Source organism: Pelodiscus sinensis, chromosome 9 (assembly GCF_052426305.1).
Source record: "Pelodiscus sinensis isolate ZL-2025 chromosome 9, ASM5242630v1, whole genome shotgun sequence".
Taxonomy (NCBI): Eukaryota; Metazoa; Chordata; order Testudines; family Trionychidae; genus Pelodiscus; species Pelodiscus sinensis.
In genome coordinates this window covers 26,995,774-27,010,425 of record NC_143060.1, presented here as the reverse complement: position 1 = coordinate 27,010,425, position 14,652 = coordinate 26,995,774, and the positions used below count along the sequence as shown (strand labels likewise).

Sequence of the window (14,652 nt, the reverse complement as noted above, 5' to 3'; positions counted from 1 at the left end):
GAACCTGTATTTACAGTGATCGTGTCACAAAAGAAGGGCTCTTTTCACATGGTCCTAAGTCTTCAAAGACTTGACTTACAACTTGTAGTATTTAATAAGTACATGTGAATCAGTTTTTTGTCAAAACAAAACACATAGTTCTTAGCTGCATGAGCACTAAACTCAGTCTGAATCTGTTCAGGCACCTAGACTGTCCTGCGCAGAAGCTTAAATCAAAGCCCGTATTAACCCCGCCGCTCCCTGGTTTGGTCTTCACTGATTGAAAAAGGTGTGGGTATTTACAGCAAGATATGATGTCTACTTGCTATAAAATCCTAAAACTAAGTGTTTGAGACGTTTACCATGACATCACTAGGGAAGGTCCGCACAATGTGATTTCCACCAGAGGCTCTCATCCTCAAGTTTATCTCTGGCAAAACAGTGCCTTGACTCAGGGATGTTTTTACTGTGGGATAGCTAATATGTATTATCCCACAGTGAAAACACCCTTTTTTTGTCACCGAAGACAAGCTCTCAGACTTATAACAGATTGACCCCCTCAAAACTCATCCAAAATATCACACCTTCCGCAGTGTTACTCCTATTACGATGTAGCTTTGGGACAGGTAATTGGGGAATAAAGATTTGACCAAACCGGGCCCTCCCCTCAAAGCCACATATATTAACAATCAAAACTCTGACTCAGTTGCAAATGGAACAGTTGTATTAAGGCTCTTACTTACCAACTACAAAAATGATGTTAGATTTCCTTACATCTTCTGTAAAATCTAAATAAAAATAAAAGCTTTGTTTTATTGGCAGCAGCTACTGATTTTAATCTTCTGTTCTTTCTATACAGTTATGTAACACCTAGCAAGATTTTCAAGATAACTTTAAGTAGCTTTCATTTTCCACAATGTTCTTTATTTTGAAATGAGCTGTTACTCACAAGCTCACTTATGTCCCAGTTTTGCAGCTGTCACTGCAGATGTGATAAAAATATCTCTTCCATTGAAACAATGACAGCTCTTTCATATGCACACCAAGACTAAAAAAGACAATCATAATAATTAAAAAGAATCAATCTGCTCTTGAGATAAGAATAATATACATAATGGGACACCATGTTTCTTTTCTTTCTTTTATTTTAAAAGTATAATTTGATTAAGGTTCGTATGCAAGAGTTTCCATACCCTTAGGCTTTTGCATTCAGTGTTCCACATTTCTGACTAAAAGGAAACTTAACCTTAAATTCAGCCAGACTAGGAAAAAAACCTCACCTGTGATTTGCACACTTCTAATTATAGTATAGCACTAGCTGAAGATTTTCATTAACCCTCAGGCTGCTCTTAGAACCTTGTCAAATCAGACCTTACATCAGCCTTTAATAACGGTTTGCCAAATTCTGAAATCTGTTGTTCGCTTTATAGTAAGATTTCTGAATAAATGGGGGTCCAATTACTTGAATGGAACTGAAGTAGCTCCGACACCCAATTTTGTATGTAATCAAAGGTGATTTCCATCAGTAGCTGAAATGCATAGCTTTCATTTAAAAAAAAAAATCTGGATACAACTTACTACTACACTGGTTAGGTACCTGATTACACTAAATACAGATCTACCAGTACCATAATAAATACATTCTTCTATACATAAGAAGAAACTCACCGCCTGTGTTCTCATATCCAGAGAGATTTGATTGGTCATCTGCCTGTTAATTAAGGAATTGACATTTTAAAGTTTGTTGTTGCATAGTCTGTGGGTTCTTCTTGTACCTGCGGATATTAAAACTAATCATGTGACCAATGAAATACCTTGCAATTTTATGCTTGCCCAAATATACAATAACAATGGTTACAAAAGAACTCTAATGTCTTTTTCTCCCTGCAGCACTTGCAAATAGGGAACCTAAGGTAGCTCAAGCTGATTGATATTGCCCCATTCTGTACTTACTAAAATGACTGACCTATTATAGTGTTAAGCCATATAACGGCTATTTCGGAGGCATCTAGTATGAATACTAAATATCCCGTGGTTGACCTGGAAATATGTCAACCATTTACTTTGGGAAGCTAAACAACAATAGATTGACTTGTAGTGTGTAAAATGAGTTATAAAGATGAAATTAACTTGTTGCCCATTGCACTACCTCTCAAAGGAGTTCAGGACTTGTGCTATGACATGCTCTCTCCTGAGGTAGTAGGAACCAGGCATGCTTTGATGGTACCATAAGGGAGAGGAAAACTAACTTGCATTACTCTGCTTCAAGTGCCCACTCTTGTCAATTTGGGAACGGTTTGGGCTCACAGGAGAAGCCTCCCCTGCCAGAAGGATCAGATACACATGAAGTTTGGCATGTGTGTTCATTTTTATAAATAGTGCGGTTTGTATAAGTAATAGAAACAATGAATTCAGAGGTTCTTTGGTAGACTCATTAGACCCATATAGGTAAAAAGTTGTCCTTAACTATCGCCCACAGTTCTGGTGTATGTTGCAACCATTTTACTGCAATGTGTATTAAACCTTCTTGCTGTTTTCAGCTCCTGACTAGAGCTTGTCAGGAAACTATTTTCCCAGCAAATCATGGGCAATAGTTGAAGAGCACTTATAACCAGGAGAAATAAGTGAATCTGAGCCTCTATGGAGGCACAGGAAGGAACAAAGAAGCATGACTTTCTGCTTTCTCTTACAGCCTGCACACCTTTACCTGTCAGTCAGAATTTCTTTGATAGAACACAGGGTCAGAAGATGCATACCCTGAAACCAGCAAAGAATGTGAGTGGTAAGGAAATGCCTGGAGGAAAAAAGCAGCTCCTGCAAGGACAGTTATGCAAACTGCCTCTGAACCTTTCTGGCCACAATAAAGGCTCTTGTTCAAGGGTATATTAGGGATTTGGAGTGGTTTTGTCTTTGGTCTGGGGGGGAAAAAAAAAAGGAATCTGACCTTCAGGATAAGCTGCAAGTGCTATCGAAGCAACAAATGTTGTTAGAGGAGAATATGTGGGGGAAATGGGAAGTTTGGTTAGCCAGGCAGCACAAAATAGTAGTTTAATGTTGTTCTGTCATGGGGCTACAGCTTCATATTTGATTTGTAGTATTTTTGAAAGTTACCTCCGTCAAACATTTAATCAGGAAAGATGTGAACAAATGAGAGAGAATCCAGAGAAGAGCAACAAAAATGATTTAGGTCTAGAAAACATGACCTGTGAGGGAAGACTGGGGGTAAGGGAAGGGGTTTGTTTAGTCTGGAGAAAGGAAAACGGCGGGGGGGGGGAGGCATAAGTTTTCAAGTACTAGAGAGAAACTGTTCTTTCTCCTCTGAAGATGGGACTAGAAGCAATGATGTTAAATTGCAGCAAGAACACTTTAGGTTGTACATCAGGAAAAACTTCCTAACTGTTCAGGTAATTAAGCATTGGAATAACTTGCTTAAGGAGGTTGTGTAATCATTATCAGATCTTTTTAAGAGCTGGTTAGACAGATATCCCTCAATGATGGTCTTAGTTCTGCTATGAATTCAGGGTTCTGGACTAGGTTACCTCTTGAGTTCCTCTGACTCTCTAGTCAGACACCCCTTTGTTCTGTAAATCTACATGAAATAATGGAGTATAAACTAAATTGCTTGGAACTAAGGCATTCAGATTAGCAGTATTTTAATGTATTCTGCAAAATACCTCAATTGGTTTTAAAACTCCACATGCATTGAGTAATCTGTATATTTCATATACTAGGAAAGATAATTGCATCATGAATTATAATTTCATACTATAATTCACTGTACAGTACCAGTATGTGGCTGTGTGGCGGGGCAGCCCCGCCACTCCCGGAGACGGCCGCGACCCGGGGGCGCCCCGAACCCGGAAAGACGCTGTTAGGGCCGGGAGGCCCGAGCGCCAGGGAGAATCGGCGCCCGCCCGGCCCCACGCCGAGCATGACATCACCAGCGCGACGGAGGGACGCGGCGCCGGCGGATGACGCAGGGCGAGATGTCATCGGCCTGCGTCGGGCGGGGGATTTAAAAGTAGCCACCGCCCGCCCTGTGGGGGGAGGCGAGCGGAGAGACGGAGCAGCCCGGGAGGAGCCGGGGGCGACCGGGTACTGGCGGCCCTGGGTGCGGTTAAACCCAGGGGGCCGAGGATAAGGGAAGGACGGACCGGGGAGAGAAAGAAGTAGCCCAGGGCGGGGCCGCGTAACCCGTGAGCGGGGGAGTTTAGGGTTCGCAGACCCCCCCCCCCCGTTGTGAGTGAGGACCAGTGTCCTGACTCTAGGGCCCTGGGTTGGGGTCCGGAGCGAGGGCGGGCCCGGACCCCCTTACTCGCCCCCTTTCCCGAGTGTGTGGCCGCTGAATAGGCGGCGGGGTAATCCGTGCGGGGCATAGCACGGTGGGACTAGCGAGGATTACAAAACCCTTGAGCGATAGGAGGGGTGCGCCCAGCAATAAGACGGTTAAAAAGGGGGGGGGGTCTTCCCCTCCCCCCTTTCCTTCCGGGGACGGGGCGCCTTACACTATAAAACTCTACTTCTGACTTTTAGTGATTTTTAAACAAATGGCAATATGACCGTTGCAATGCTCATTGTTACATGAATAGAATGAGTGAAGTGAACAGAAGTGGGAGAATATATTGTGCAAACTGTTTAAATTGGCAAGTGTCCTGCATACATGTACAGGTTTCTCATTGTTTCAATCATCTCGGAAACACAAGTAGTCTTGATTAGACTTAAGTACCAAAAATGATTATAGTTCTTTTTCATTTCTTGATTTGAGAGTAATGCCCACTACTAGTCCAAACACACACAGACGGCCAGTACACCACAATTGGTAGTAATAAGATGCTAAATACGGTCATGAGATCACCATTCATTTAAATTCAACATATTGAATATAACACCATTAATTTATATTCAACAAAAATCATATTAAATATGTACAAAAAAATAAAACTATCAAATAATATTAATTATATTAATAGTTTTCAATGCGAAGAGTGGTTTTTCTTTTCTTGGCAAATTCTTTTTATATTTGGTTTAATACTAGAAAGTTGGATTCGCATATCTGGCGTAGCATTCAGTCGTTTTCTGTATTTCGTTTTCATCGCTGCATAGTTTGAGAACCCAGTTTCGCACAAGTATGTACTGGCAAAGGGTAACAGCTGATGAATTGCGCGTCTTGATAAAGATGAATATTCTTGACTTTGACATAAGTCACTCCAAAATGTAATCAGAGAAACTTCTTTACATTTTTGTATTAATTGGCCATCTGAAGCAATTTCAATTAGGTTTTCATAATCTTGTGTAGAAAAACTGACTGGCTTTTCTGTTAAACTTAATGGATTTTGAATCCAGTTACTGTTGTCATTGATGTTTGGAGAATACTTAATGATGTTCGTGTATAAATCGCGGAGATGATCTGCAATGTCGCTGCAAATATCTTCATCAAATTTTTATCCATTTTCTTCAAGGAAATCATTCAGAGTTGGTAAACAATCCAAATAATTTCATCCTACAGATGAGATCCAAAACTGTAGCTTCCATGACAATGACAATTTTCTTTCGCATTAAAAATATGTACATTCTTTCCTTGCAGCGACAGATTTACTTCATTTAGTTTTGTAAAGATGTCTGCAAGATACGCAACTCTAGATAACAACAAAAAGTCTGTTAAATGATCAGACAGTTGGAATTTGTGATCCATCAGATTTGCGGAGAGCTCATGACACAATTCAAATAATCTAACCAGCACTTTTCCTCGTGATAGCCACCTGACTTCTGTATGTAGAAGCAGGGCTGTGTGCTGACTACCCATATCTTCACACATAATTTTGAACAGTCTTGATTGTAATGGTCGAGTTTTTATATAATTAATAATCTGTACTGCTTCGTCCAACACATTTTTAAGAGAGGGAGAAATATTCTTAACTACCAGAGCGTGTCTGTGGAGAATGCAGTGATTACGGGTGCAGTTTGGTGCTACTTTTTTTTTTATTCGTGTTACAGCGCCAGCCACTGTTCTTACCATTTGCTTTGGAACCATCACTGCACACATCAGCACAGCTTATTTGATGTGTTTTCATAAAGTTATTGATACAATTGAATATATTCTCACCAGTTGTATTGGTTTGCAAAAGTTCACATAAAAGTAAGTCTTCAATAGAACTATTAAAATAATAACGGATAAATACAAGCAGAACTGCACGACCTGCAACGTCAGTGGACTCGTCTAATTGTAATGCATATGCATCACATAAATGCAGTCGAAAAATAAGCTTCTTCTCGATGTCAGCAACAAGATCGTGAATACGACGTGTGACAGTATTGTTTGATAGTGGCACAGCCTCAACTTTTTTACTAGACTCCTGATCCAACATACACATCACTATCTTTTGCACATGGTTTTATGAGTGATTCCCCAATAGTGTGTGCTGCTTTGGCGAGCGATATACGATAACTTACATTGTAAGATGCCTCTGTTGCATTTTCATGATCAGATTTGGCAATTTTTGACATGAAGTTTACTTTTTTTCAAGCGATTCAAGCTTTTGCTTAAAAAAAGAATGTCTTTATCTCTGTATTCTGGATGATTTGTTTCAAAATGTCTTCGCAATTTAGTGGGCACTAAACAACTATTAGATAATATTTTGCTGCACACTACACACTGGGCACCTGGAGCATCTTCATTTCCATTGCTTGTGAATCCAAATGCCAAATAGTCCTCACAATACCTGCATTTCTTATTAGTCAGCTGAAATTTTTCATAATTAACTTGAGCTGCCTCAGTATTTTCCTTGCTGGTTTCAGTAAAAATATTGGAGTTTGAAGTACTCACTTTTCTCTTTAAAGTTCCTTCTTTTAACCAACGATCCATGGGGAATTTTGATATTAGATTGAATTCTTAAACTTAGTCACACCCAGGAGCCACATGTCCTCACAGTGTGTATGGGGATTTGTTCTGATCCTCACAGTGCGTAGGAGTTCCGGTGTTCCACTCACTGATAGTACTCCCCCCTCCACACACACACATGCTGCCTTTACCAAGGGACCTAGCAGCAGCAACAGCTGCTTGTCCTGCTTCTGCCCGCTCAACCCAAGATCCCTCTCCAGTGTCCCCCGCTGCCGCTCTGCTTTTTCCGGTGGTAAAAGCAGAGCGGCAGTGGGGGATGCGGGAGAGGGATCTTGGGTTGATCAGGCAGAAGCTGGGCAAGCAGCTGTCGCTGCTGCTAGGTCTAGTGGTAAAAGCAGAGCGGCAGCGGGGCACGCGGGAGATGTCTGAAAGGGGAGCGGGGAAGGAGCCAGCATCTTTGAGCGCTGGGCTCCTCTGTCTCTTTATGCGCGGGGGGAGGGGAGTGTTCGGGTTCTTGCAGAACCCTTACGTTCGCTTTGCGGAACCCCAGGGTTCCGCGGAGTACCATTTGGGAAACACTGGACTAGAGAGGTTCAACCCGTAGTGATTTCAATTGTTAGGATGATAGCAAAATTTCAGGATAATGGAGAAAGTCAGAACAGCCAATGTTTGAAAAATAACAAGGGTAAATCTACCTTTGCTCCATACTAGCATCACTTTTTTTGAGAGAGAATAACATAAGCAACCTTCTGTCTCTGAAGATGGGCATAAAATATTAAGAGTTTGGTTCTCCTGGTTCTTACAAGCAGCCTCTCATTTTGCATTGGTTAGTTTGAATGCAAACAACTGCATGAAAAATTATTTGTAGCTGAAAATGGAAGGCTAAATTGAGGTTTCTTTAGAAACAACTCTAGGAAGGTCTGTTATGACAAAGGGTGTTTTTAACTCTTAACTCAAACAGCAATAAGTACATAGTTAACTTTGCTTTTATTCAGGTTAGAAACTCTACTTCAGATACTTTCCTATCAGATTTAATTCAACCTGCTACCATGAGTTAGAAGCTGAGGTGCCAGTGTCTTCACTGCTGTTTTAAGCTGGGTTAGCTGACCAAAATTAAGAACAGCCTATGCACCCCCACTTTTTTGGCATACCCTTAGTCACAAGTTGACCTACCATTCAAATGAAAGAGTAGAACAGTCTTTGTATTCTTGACGGAAGTCTTTCCATTTAGCTGAGGCATGTGTGACTCCTACTGACATTAGAGGATAGCTACCTTCAGTAAAGATCAGGGCCGTAACAAAGGCAAGGCGAGTGAGGCAATTGTCTCTGGCACATAGCTGAGGGAGCGCAGAAAATACAGCTATTACACAGTCTTCGCTCGTGCCTTACACCACGTCAGCACCCCTTCCTGTGTCAAGGATGGCCTTGCCTCAGGTGTCAAATTAGCTAGTTATGATTCTGGTAAAGATATTTGATGGATAGTTTACAATCCATTGTTATAAGTATTGATACCTCAAGATCAGGTTGTCCACAAATATAGTGTATCCATTTCTGGGTTGGGCAATTGCATTTGTGCTGACTGAAGGATCATCAATTAGAGGGATCTAGCTGCCTATAATTGAACAAAAAATAACCTTTTCCAAATGGGGAAGGAGTTTTAGACTAAGATGATCATTAGCTATTGGAGTTATCAGGAGTACAATAAGTTATTGTGATCTAATTATTATAATGGAAATATTAATAAAATGTCTTGTTGAATAGTTTGGGCTACAATAACATTGTCATTTAATTCATTAGAAGGCAGATAGCCTATATTGGTTATTGTTATAGGCTTGAATGTAATGACGGAGACTTGAACTACTATAATGAAATAGGCTGACAGTAAGTCACAGCATATTAGAGGGAACATTAAAGCACCACTTACAATTGAGCATTATTACTATCTACAAAAATTTGACTCATCACATCCATTTAAAGGAAGTTGGATATTTACGGATGGTGCTCTTAAAGTGCGTGGGGAATGTGTTCTAAAAGAAAATAAGGACCAGTCCTGAGGATATGAATAGCTATGGAGAAAGCTGATGTATCCAAGGAAAATGTTTTACTAGTCTGTCATTATTTTTACACAATAAGATAAGAGAACTAGTTGCATAATTTAGACTTAAAAGGTCTTTAATTGTCTGATGGGTGTCTGTCAAATTAAGTAGTAATAAAGTAAAAAGTATTATGTATCAGAAATTGGCTAGGAGAGAGAATAAAACTACAGAGTCAACTTTTATCACAGCAAAAGACTTCAAGAATATTCAGAGATTATAATTGTTATTGCTAACACACATTCCTGGAAGTGGTGTTAAACATCATGCTGTAAGATTGTGATGGAAAATAGCCCTATGATCACACCTCACAGTACTGTTGTAATATTTCTTGATCAGTAATATTATGGCAAAATGTGTTTGTACAGGGGCAAATTTAAATGTTATACAGAAAGCTGCTAAAAGTGTTCAGACTCATGTAGCATGAAACTACCAGTCAAACAGACCTGTCTTGCACAAAGGAGTGTACCCTTGTCTTAATTGGCATTTAAACTATAAACAGTCATTAATCAGAGAGAAGGGAGAGAAACAGAAGTCACACACAGGTGAAAGATCAGCAGGGAACATGCTTCTTCCAGAAACAGTCTCCTGGTTCTCAGCTGGAAATCTTTTTCAAAAAGGACTAAACTATAAAAAGGAAAGGCAAATACCACAAGACACTCCTTCCAATCTCTTGTTCTCTCCTTGCCCATATCATTATTTGTACCTGAGAAGACAAAACAGCTGTTGCACTCTTAGGGTATGTCTACACTACCCCGCTAGTTCGAACTAGCGGGGTAATGTATGCATACCGCACTTGCTAATGAAGCCCGGGATTTGAATTTCCCGGGCTTCATTAGCATAAGCGGGGAGCCGCCATTTTTAAATCCCCGCTGCTTCGAACCCCGTGTAGCGCGGCTACACGGGGCTCGAACTAGGTAGTTCGGACTAGGGTCCTATTCCGAACTACCGGTACTCCTCGTGAAACGAGGTGTACCGGTAGTTCGGAATAGGCACCCTAGTCCGAACTACCTAGTTCGAGCCCCGTGTAGCCGCGCTACACGGGGTTCGAAGCAGCGGGGATTTAAAAATGGCGGCTCCCCGCTTATGCTAATGAAGCCCGGGAAATTCAAATCCCGGGCTTCATTAGCAAGTGCGGTATGCATACATTACCCTCCTAGTTCGAACTAGGAGGGTAGTGTAGACATACCCTTAGGAAGGGATCCTGGTGAGTTTGGTCACATGGGATGAGAAACCTATATTAAACTCAAATAAACCCCTTCAGTGCCTAAACTTTATCTTGTGTACATGTTGACTTTTTATGCCTCATTTCTTGTACTCAATCTTTTTGTAGTTGCTAATCCACTAATTAATGGATCTCAAAGTCAGTGTTCAGGCCAATTCCACAAGCCAAATACACAGGGAAGAGTTGGAACTTAGGAATCAAACTTGTAAATGAAGTTATCAGAGAGAAATGAATAAAGATATCACACACTACCTTCCACATCTTAATGATTTAGCTAACCAACCAATGGGCACTTTTTTCTCTTTCTTCCTCCTCCTCCTCCTCCTACCCAGCCTTCCCTTACTTATTCTTGGATCTGGACTCCTAACACTCCTGCCATCTAAAGAAGTGGGTTGTACTCATGAAAGCTCATGATACCATTTGTGTTTTGTTAGTCTCTAAGAGTCTGTTAGACTCTTTGTTTTTTCCTAGTTAATTAAGCTACTGGATATTATTCCCTTAAAGAGAATACAGTTGGACTGTCCAGAAGAAGGCTGGGCAGAACAGCAGAACCTCAAAGATGCAAACACCAGAGTTATCGAGCGACCTGTGAACAGGACACTAGGGGTACGTCTAGACTACAGGCTTCTGTCGACAAAGAGCGTCTACACTACATTGAGTTCTGTCGACAAAGCACCTTGCTTTGTCGACATGGTAGTGTAGATACAAAGGACAGTTTATATGCAATAACACCTTCTGTCGACAGAAACTCGTAAAATGAGGTTTACCAGTGTCGACAAAACTGCTGAGTTCTGTCAACGTTATGTCGACAGAACTCAGCGGTAGTGTGGACGCAGGTATAGTTTTGTTGACAAAAGTCCAATTTTGTCAACAAAACCCTGTAGTCTAGACATACCCTAGATGAAACCAGACATAAGTATCAGAGGCACGTGCAATATATATGGCATTTGTATTGCACCAGGTAGACATCTCCGGGCTTTCTGTCCCCATCTTATGCCCTACTTGCCACAGTGTGGTGTAGCCACTTACAGGTGGTGAATGATAGTTTCCTTTCTCCTCCTCCTTTCCCCTGACAGGGACAAACTTGCAAGCTCAGAGCCCCAGGGAATAAATTTTCCGCGCTGCTATGAAAACCTGGTCTGGAGTGTAAGCTGCTGAAGCCTGAGCTCCTGTCATGTCACCAGACGCGGGAGGAGCAGCTCCATTTTAAAGGACCCACAGCCTGCACCTTGCACCCACTGACCCTCTGGTGCTTCCGGGTGCCTCACTCATGGCCCTTGTTACCAGGGGCCGAGACCCAGCTGCCTGTCTACACACCCACTCACCGCATGACACTCTAAGCACTCCACTGTAAGGAACCCCAAGATCTCTAAATCCCCATCAAAGCCCTATGAGGTACATTCTGGGTGATGCTGGGGAGGCTAACCCTCCAGCTCCACCTCTCTGCCTGAAGCACTGCTCCTTCTGAGGGGCCTGGAGCGGAGCCCCTCCCCACCTTGCACAGAGCCCGGCCAAGTTGTCTGTCAACTCTGATCAGTATTACAAGACAGAACACGTGTCCTTCAAATCAAATGTAAGTCTTGGCAGTGCCTTAAAGCAGTAGTTTCTCAGCCTTTTTTATATCAGACCATCTTGCTGCCTTCCTAAACTGTCAGGTAATCTCTGGGATTGGTGCTAGTCCATGGTCTGGTCACTGAGGGAAAAACTGCGTTAAACCTGAATGTACCTCTGGGAAGGAAGCTTTGTAGTCAGTCCCTGTCTGGTACAAAAGCCTCTGGTGTACAAGGTGTAAATTACATAGAATCAGAAGTGAACTAGTGTCAGAAGGGTACAGAAACAAAAGGAAGGAGGAGACGGAAGATGGAAAAAATTAACAAATGTTGCAGGATCTCATCAACATGCCATTCTCCAGTACCCCCAGAGAATTTTCTTTGATAGACCTTGAGAATGGACAGACTGAAAACATTATTTCACAAAATTTCAAATTGCTACAAAAATCCACAAGAAAACTTGAGGGATACAGGTGTGTAATACATTTACTATGAGAAAGTAGGCAAAGTATATCTTGAAATCTCATCCCTTTACTGAAGATAGTCATAAAGATCTCCGTGAAAGGATTCTATTTGTTTGACACCTCTCAGATGTGATTTATGAAAACATGCTTCTTTCAGAAGTGTTCAAGAACCAGGAGAAAAGATGCCTCTTCCAATATCTGCAGAACTTTTGTCTGAACTATATCTGGACTAACAAATATGAAAATATCACTCGCAAATTTTCACAACCGCTACAATTAAAGGCAGGTCTAACACTACACAGAGTGATTCAAGTAGCAAAGCAGTTGGAACTTGTGAAGCAGCAAAACACACTTGTCAGACTTGAAAAACAAAAAACTAACAAGTTGTGAACAGCTGCACCATGGCTGCTAAAAGTAATTAAGACTCCTGAGCTCAAGAAGAAAAATTCCAGCTAAACTACGCAGGCTTTTAGAATAAATATACAATATGTGGAAGACTTCCCAGTTAAAGGTGAAATATGTAAGAGTGCATAAAATATGGACATTTTGTAGCTGTTTACCACACCAACGCACTGAGTGTACAAGATTAGAGAGTGTGAACCACAATTAGAAAGAATAAAAGCCCTTGTTTCTCGGTTCTATCACGTGACAACCACACAACCTGCCGGAAGACTGAAATTGAGTGTTTGTGGAAGACTGATTAAAATTGACTCAAGCAGATGTGACTAATTTTCAGAAGGAATTTACAACCTTTCAATGCCTGCCAGAGCTGAAATCACTTGATTTGTGCTGGAGGTATTTTGAATTTCATCGACCAGTTCATCACAGAAAACTTACACACTCAGCTCCAACTTTAGTGTTTATACATGGGCAAAGACCAATAACCTTCTAACTTCAGCGTAGCAGCCATGACGGGCCTAGGAGACACTCAAGCACTTGAAAGGAGATCCAATACAAATAACATTGATAAACAATTCTGCACCATACAGATTACATATACCTTGCAGAATTTCTTTCCCATTGCTTTGTAAGAAAGTGGCCATAGTGGATCAGACTAAGGTCGAGCTAGCCTAGTGTCCTATTTTCCAACAATGGCCAAAACCAGGTACCCCACAAAGAATGACCAGAATGGGTAATCATCAAATGATCCAGCCCCCTGTGACCCTGGCAAACTTCATTATTTACTTTCTCCATGCCAGTCATGATTTTATAGACCTTTATTATGCTTCCTCCTCCTCCCCCCACATCCTCTCTTTTTCCAACATGAAAAATTCCTGTTTTATTAATCTCCCTTCATACAGAATCCATTCCATATCCCTAACTTGTGTTGCCCCTTTCTGAACCTTTTCCAATTCCAATATAAAATAGAACCTGAATTAAAGAGAATGGAACAGATTAGTACACCAGAGAAAATTTGAGCCAAGAGGATGATGTGTATCCCAATGGTATTGGTTTTAGAGACAAATGGAAAAATACAAATATGTGCATCTTTAAATAGTGATTGAAGAAAAATATATCCTCCCAACACTAGGGCTGTGTCTAGACTGGCAAGTTTTTCTGCAAAATCATCTGCTTTTGCGGAAAAACTTGCCAGCTGTCTACACTGGCTGCTTGAATTTCCGCAAGAACACTGACGATCTCATGTAAAATCGTCAGTGTTCTTGGGGAAATACTGTGCTGCTCCCGTTCGGGCAAAAGCCTTCTTGCGCAAACCATTTGCGCAAGAGGGCCAGTGTAAACAGCACAGCACTGATCTCCGCAGAAAAGCCCCGATCGCTTTAATGACGATTAAGAGCATTTCCAGAAAATCATGCCAGTGTAGACGTAGCCTAGATGACTTGGACTTCCTCCCCAAAGCAAAAGGAGCTATAGTACGCCTCAAGTGGATTCTGGCAAATGTTTAGTCAGTGTTAACTGACTACATTGATCACATGGTTTGGGAAATTTTGCTTTTGGAGATGAACTGGTAATCCCAAAAGTTAATCTGAAATTTTTCCAAAGAAAGATGACAGAACAGTTCACCACCACAAATGCAGTTATATTTTTCATAGCCTATATATATGGGTCATTGATAGAACACAACAAAACCCTTAAAGTTCTAAGCCCCTAATCAATCATTCTGGATGGAAGCAGAAGGACCAGTGTGTTTTCCACCTACCCCAAATCAAGCTTTTAGGGGCAGACAATATACGGATTAAATCCAGTCATTGCTTTCTTTTTCATGGCTATTTAAGAACTGATTGCAACAACAAATGACCCAGAACTGAGATGTATTATGAATAAGGTGAATTATCTTGGCTTACACCTCCAGGACTTTTCTACAAATGACAAAAGTACTGGATTAAGTATTATAGTCAAATATATAATGAGGGTGGGGGCACAAATACAGAAATTGCCTTCAAAGAGGCAAAAATGATTTCAACAGCTCCAGATCAAGCATTGTGATGTGAACAAACCCACAATGGTCAATGCAGACGCAAGCAACTATGGCCTACATGGTGAA

General features: G+C 41.2%; 1 protein-coding gene across 1 annotated transcript in view; it reads right to left on the bottom strand.

The window, feature by feature from the left end:
• Positions 1-14,652, bottom strand: part of AK5 (adenylate kinase 5) — a 167,084-nt gene that overhangs the window by 49,695 nt on the left and 102,737 nt on the right. Inside the window, exons 9-10 of the mRNA XM_006129565.5 lie at positions 1,648-1,690; positions 723-767 (exon numbers count right to left, since the gene is read on the bottom strand). Of these exons, the coding sequence (XP_006129627.3) occupies positions 723-767; positions 1,648-1,690 (88 nt within the window). The remainder of the gene's footprint in view (positions 1-722; positions 768-1,647; positions 1,691-14,652) is intronic.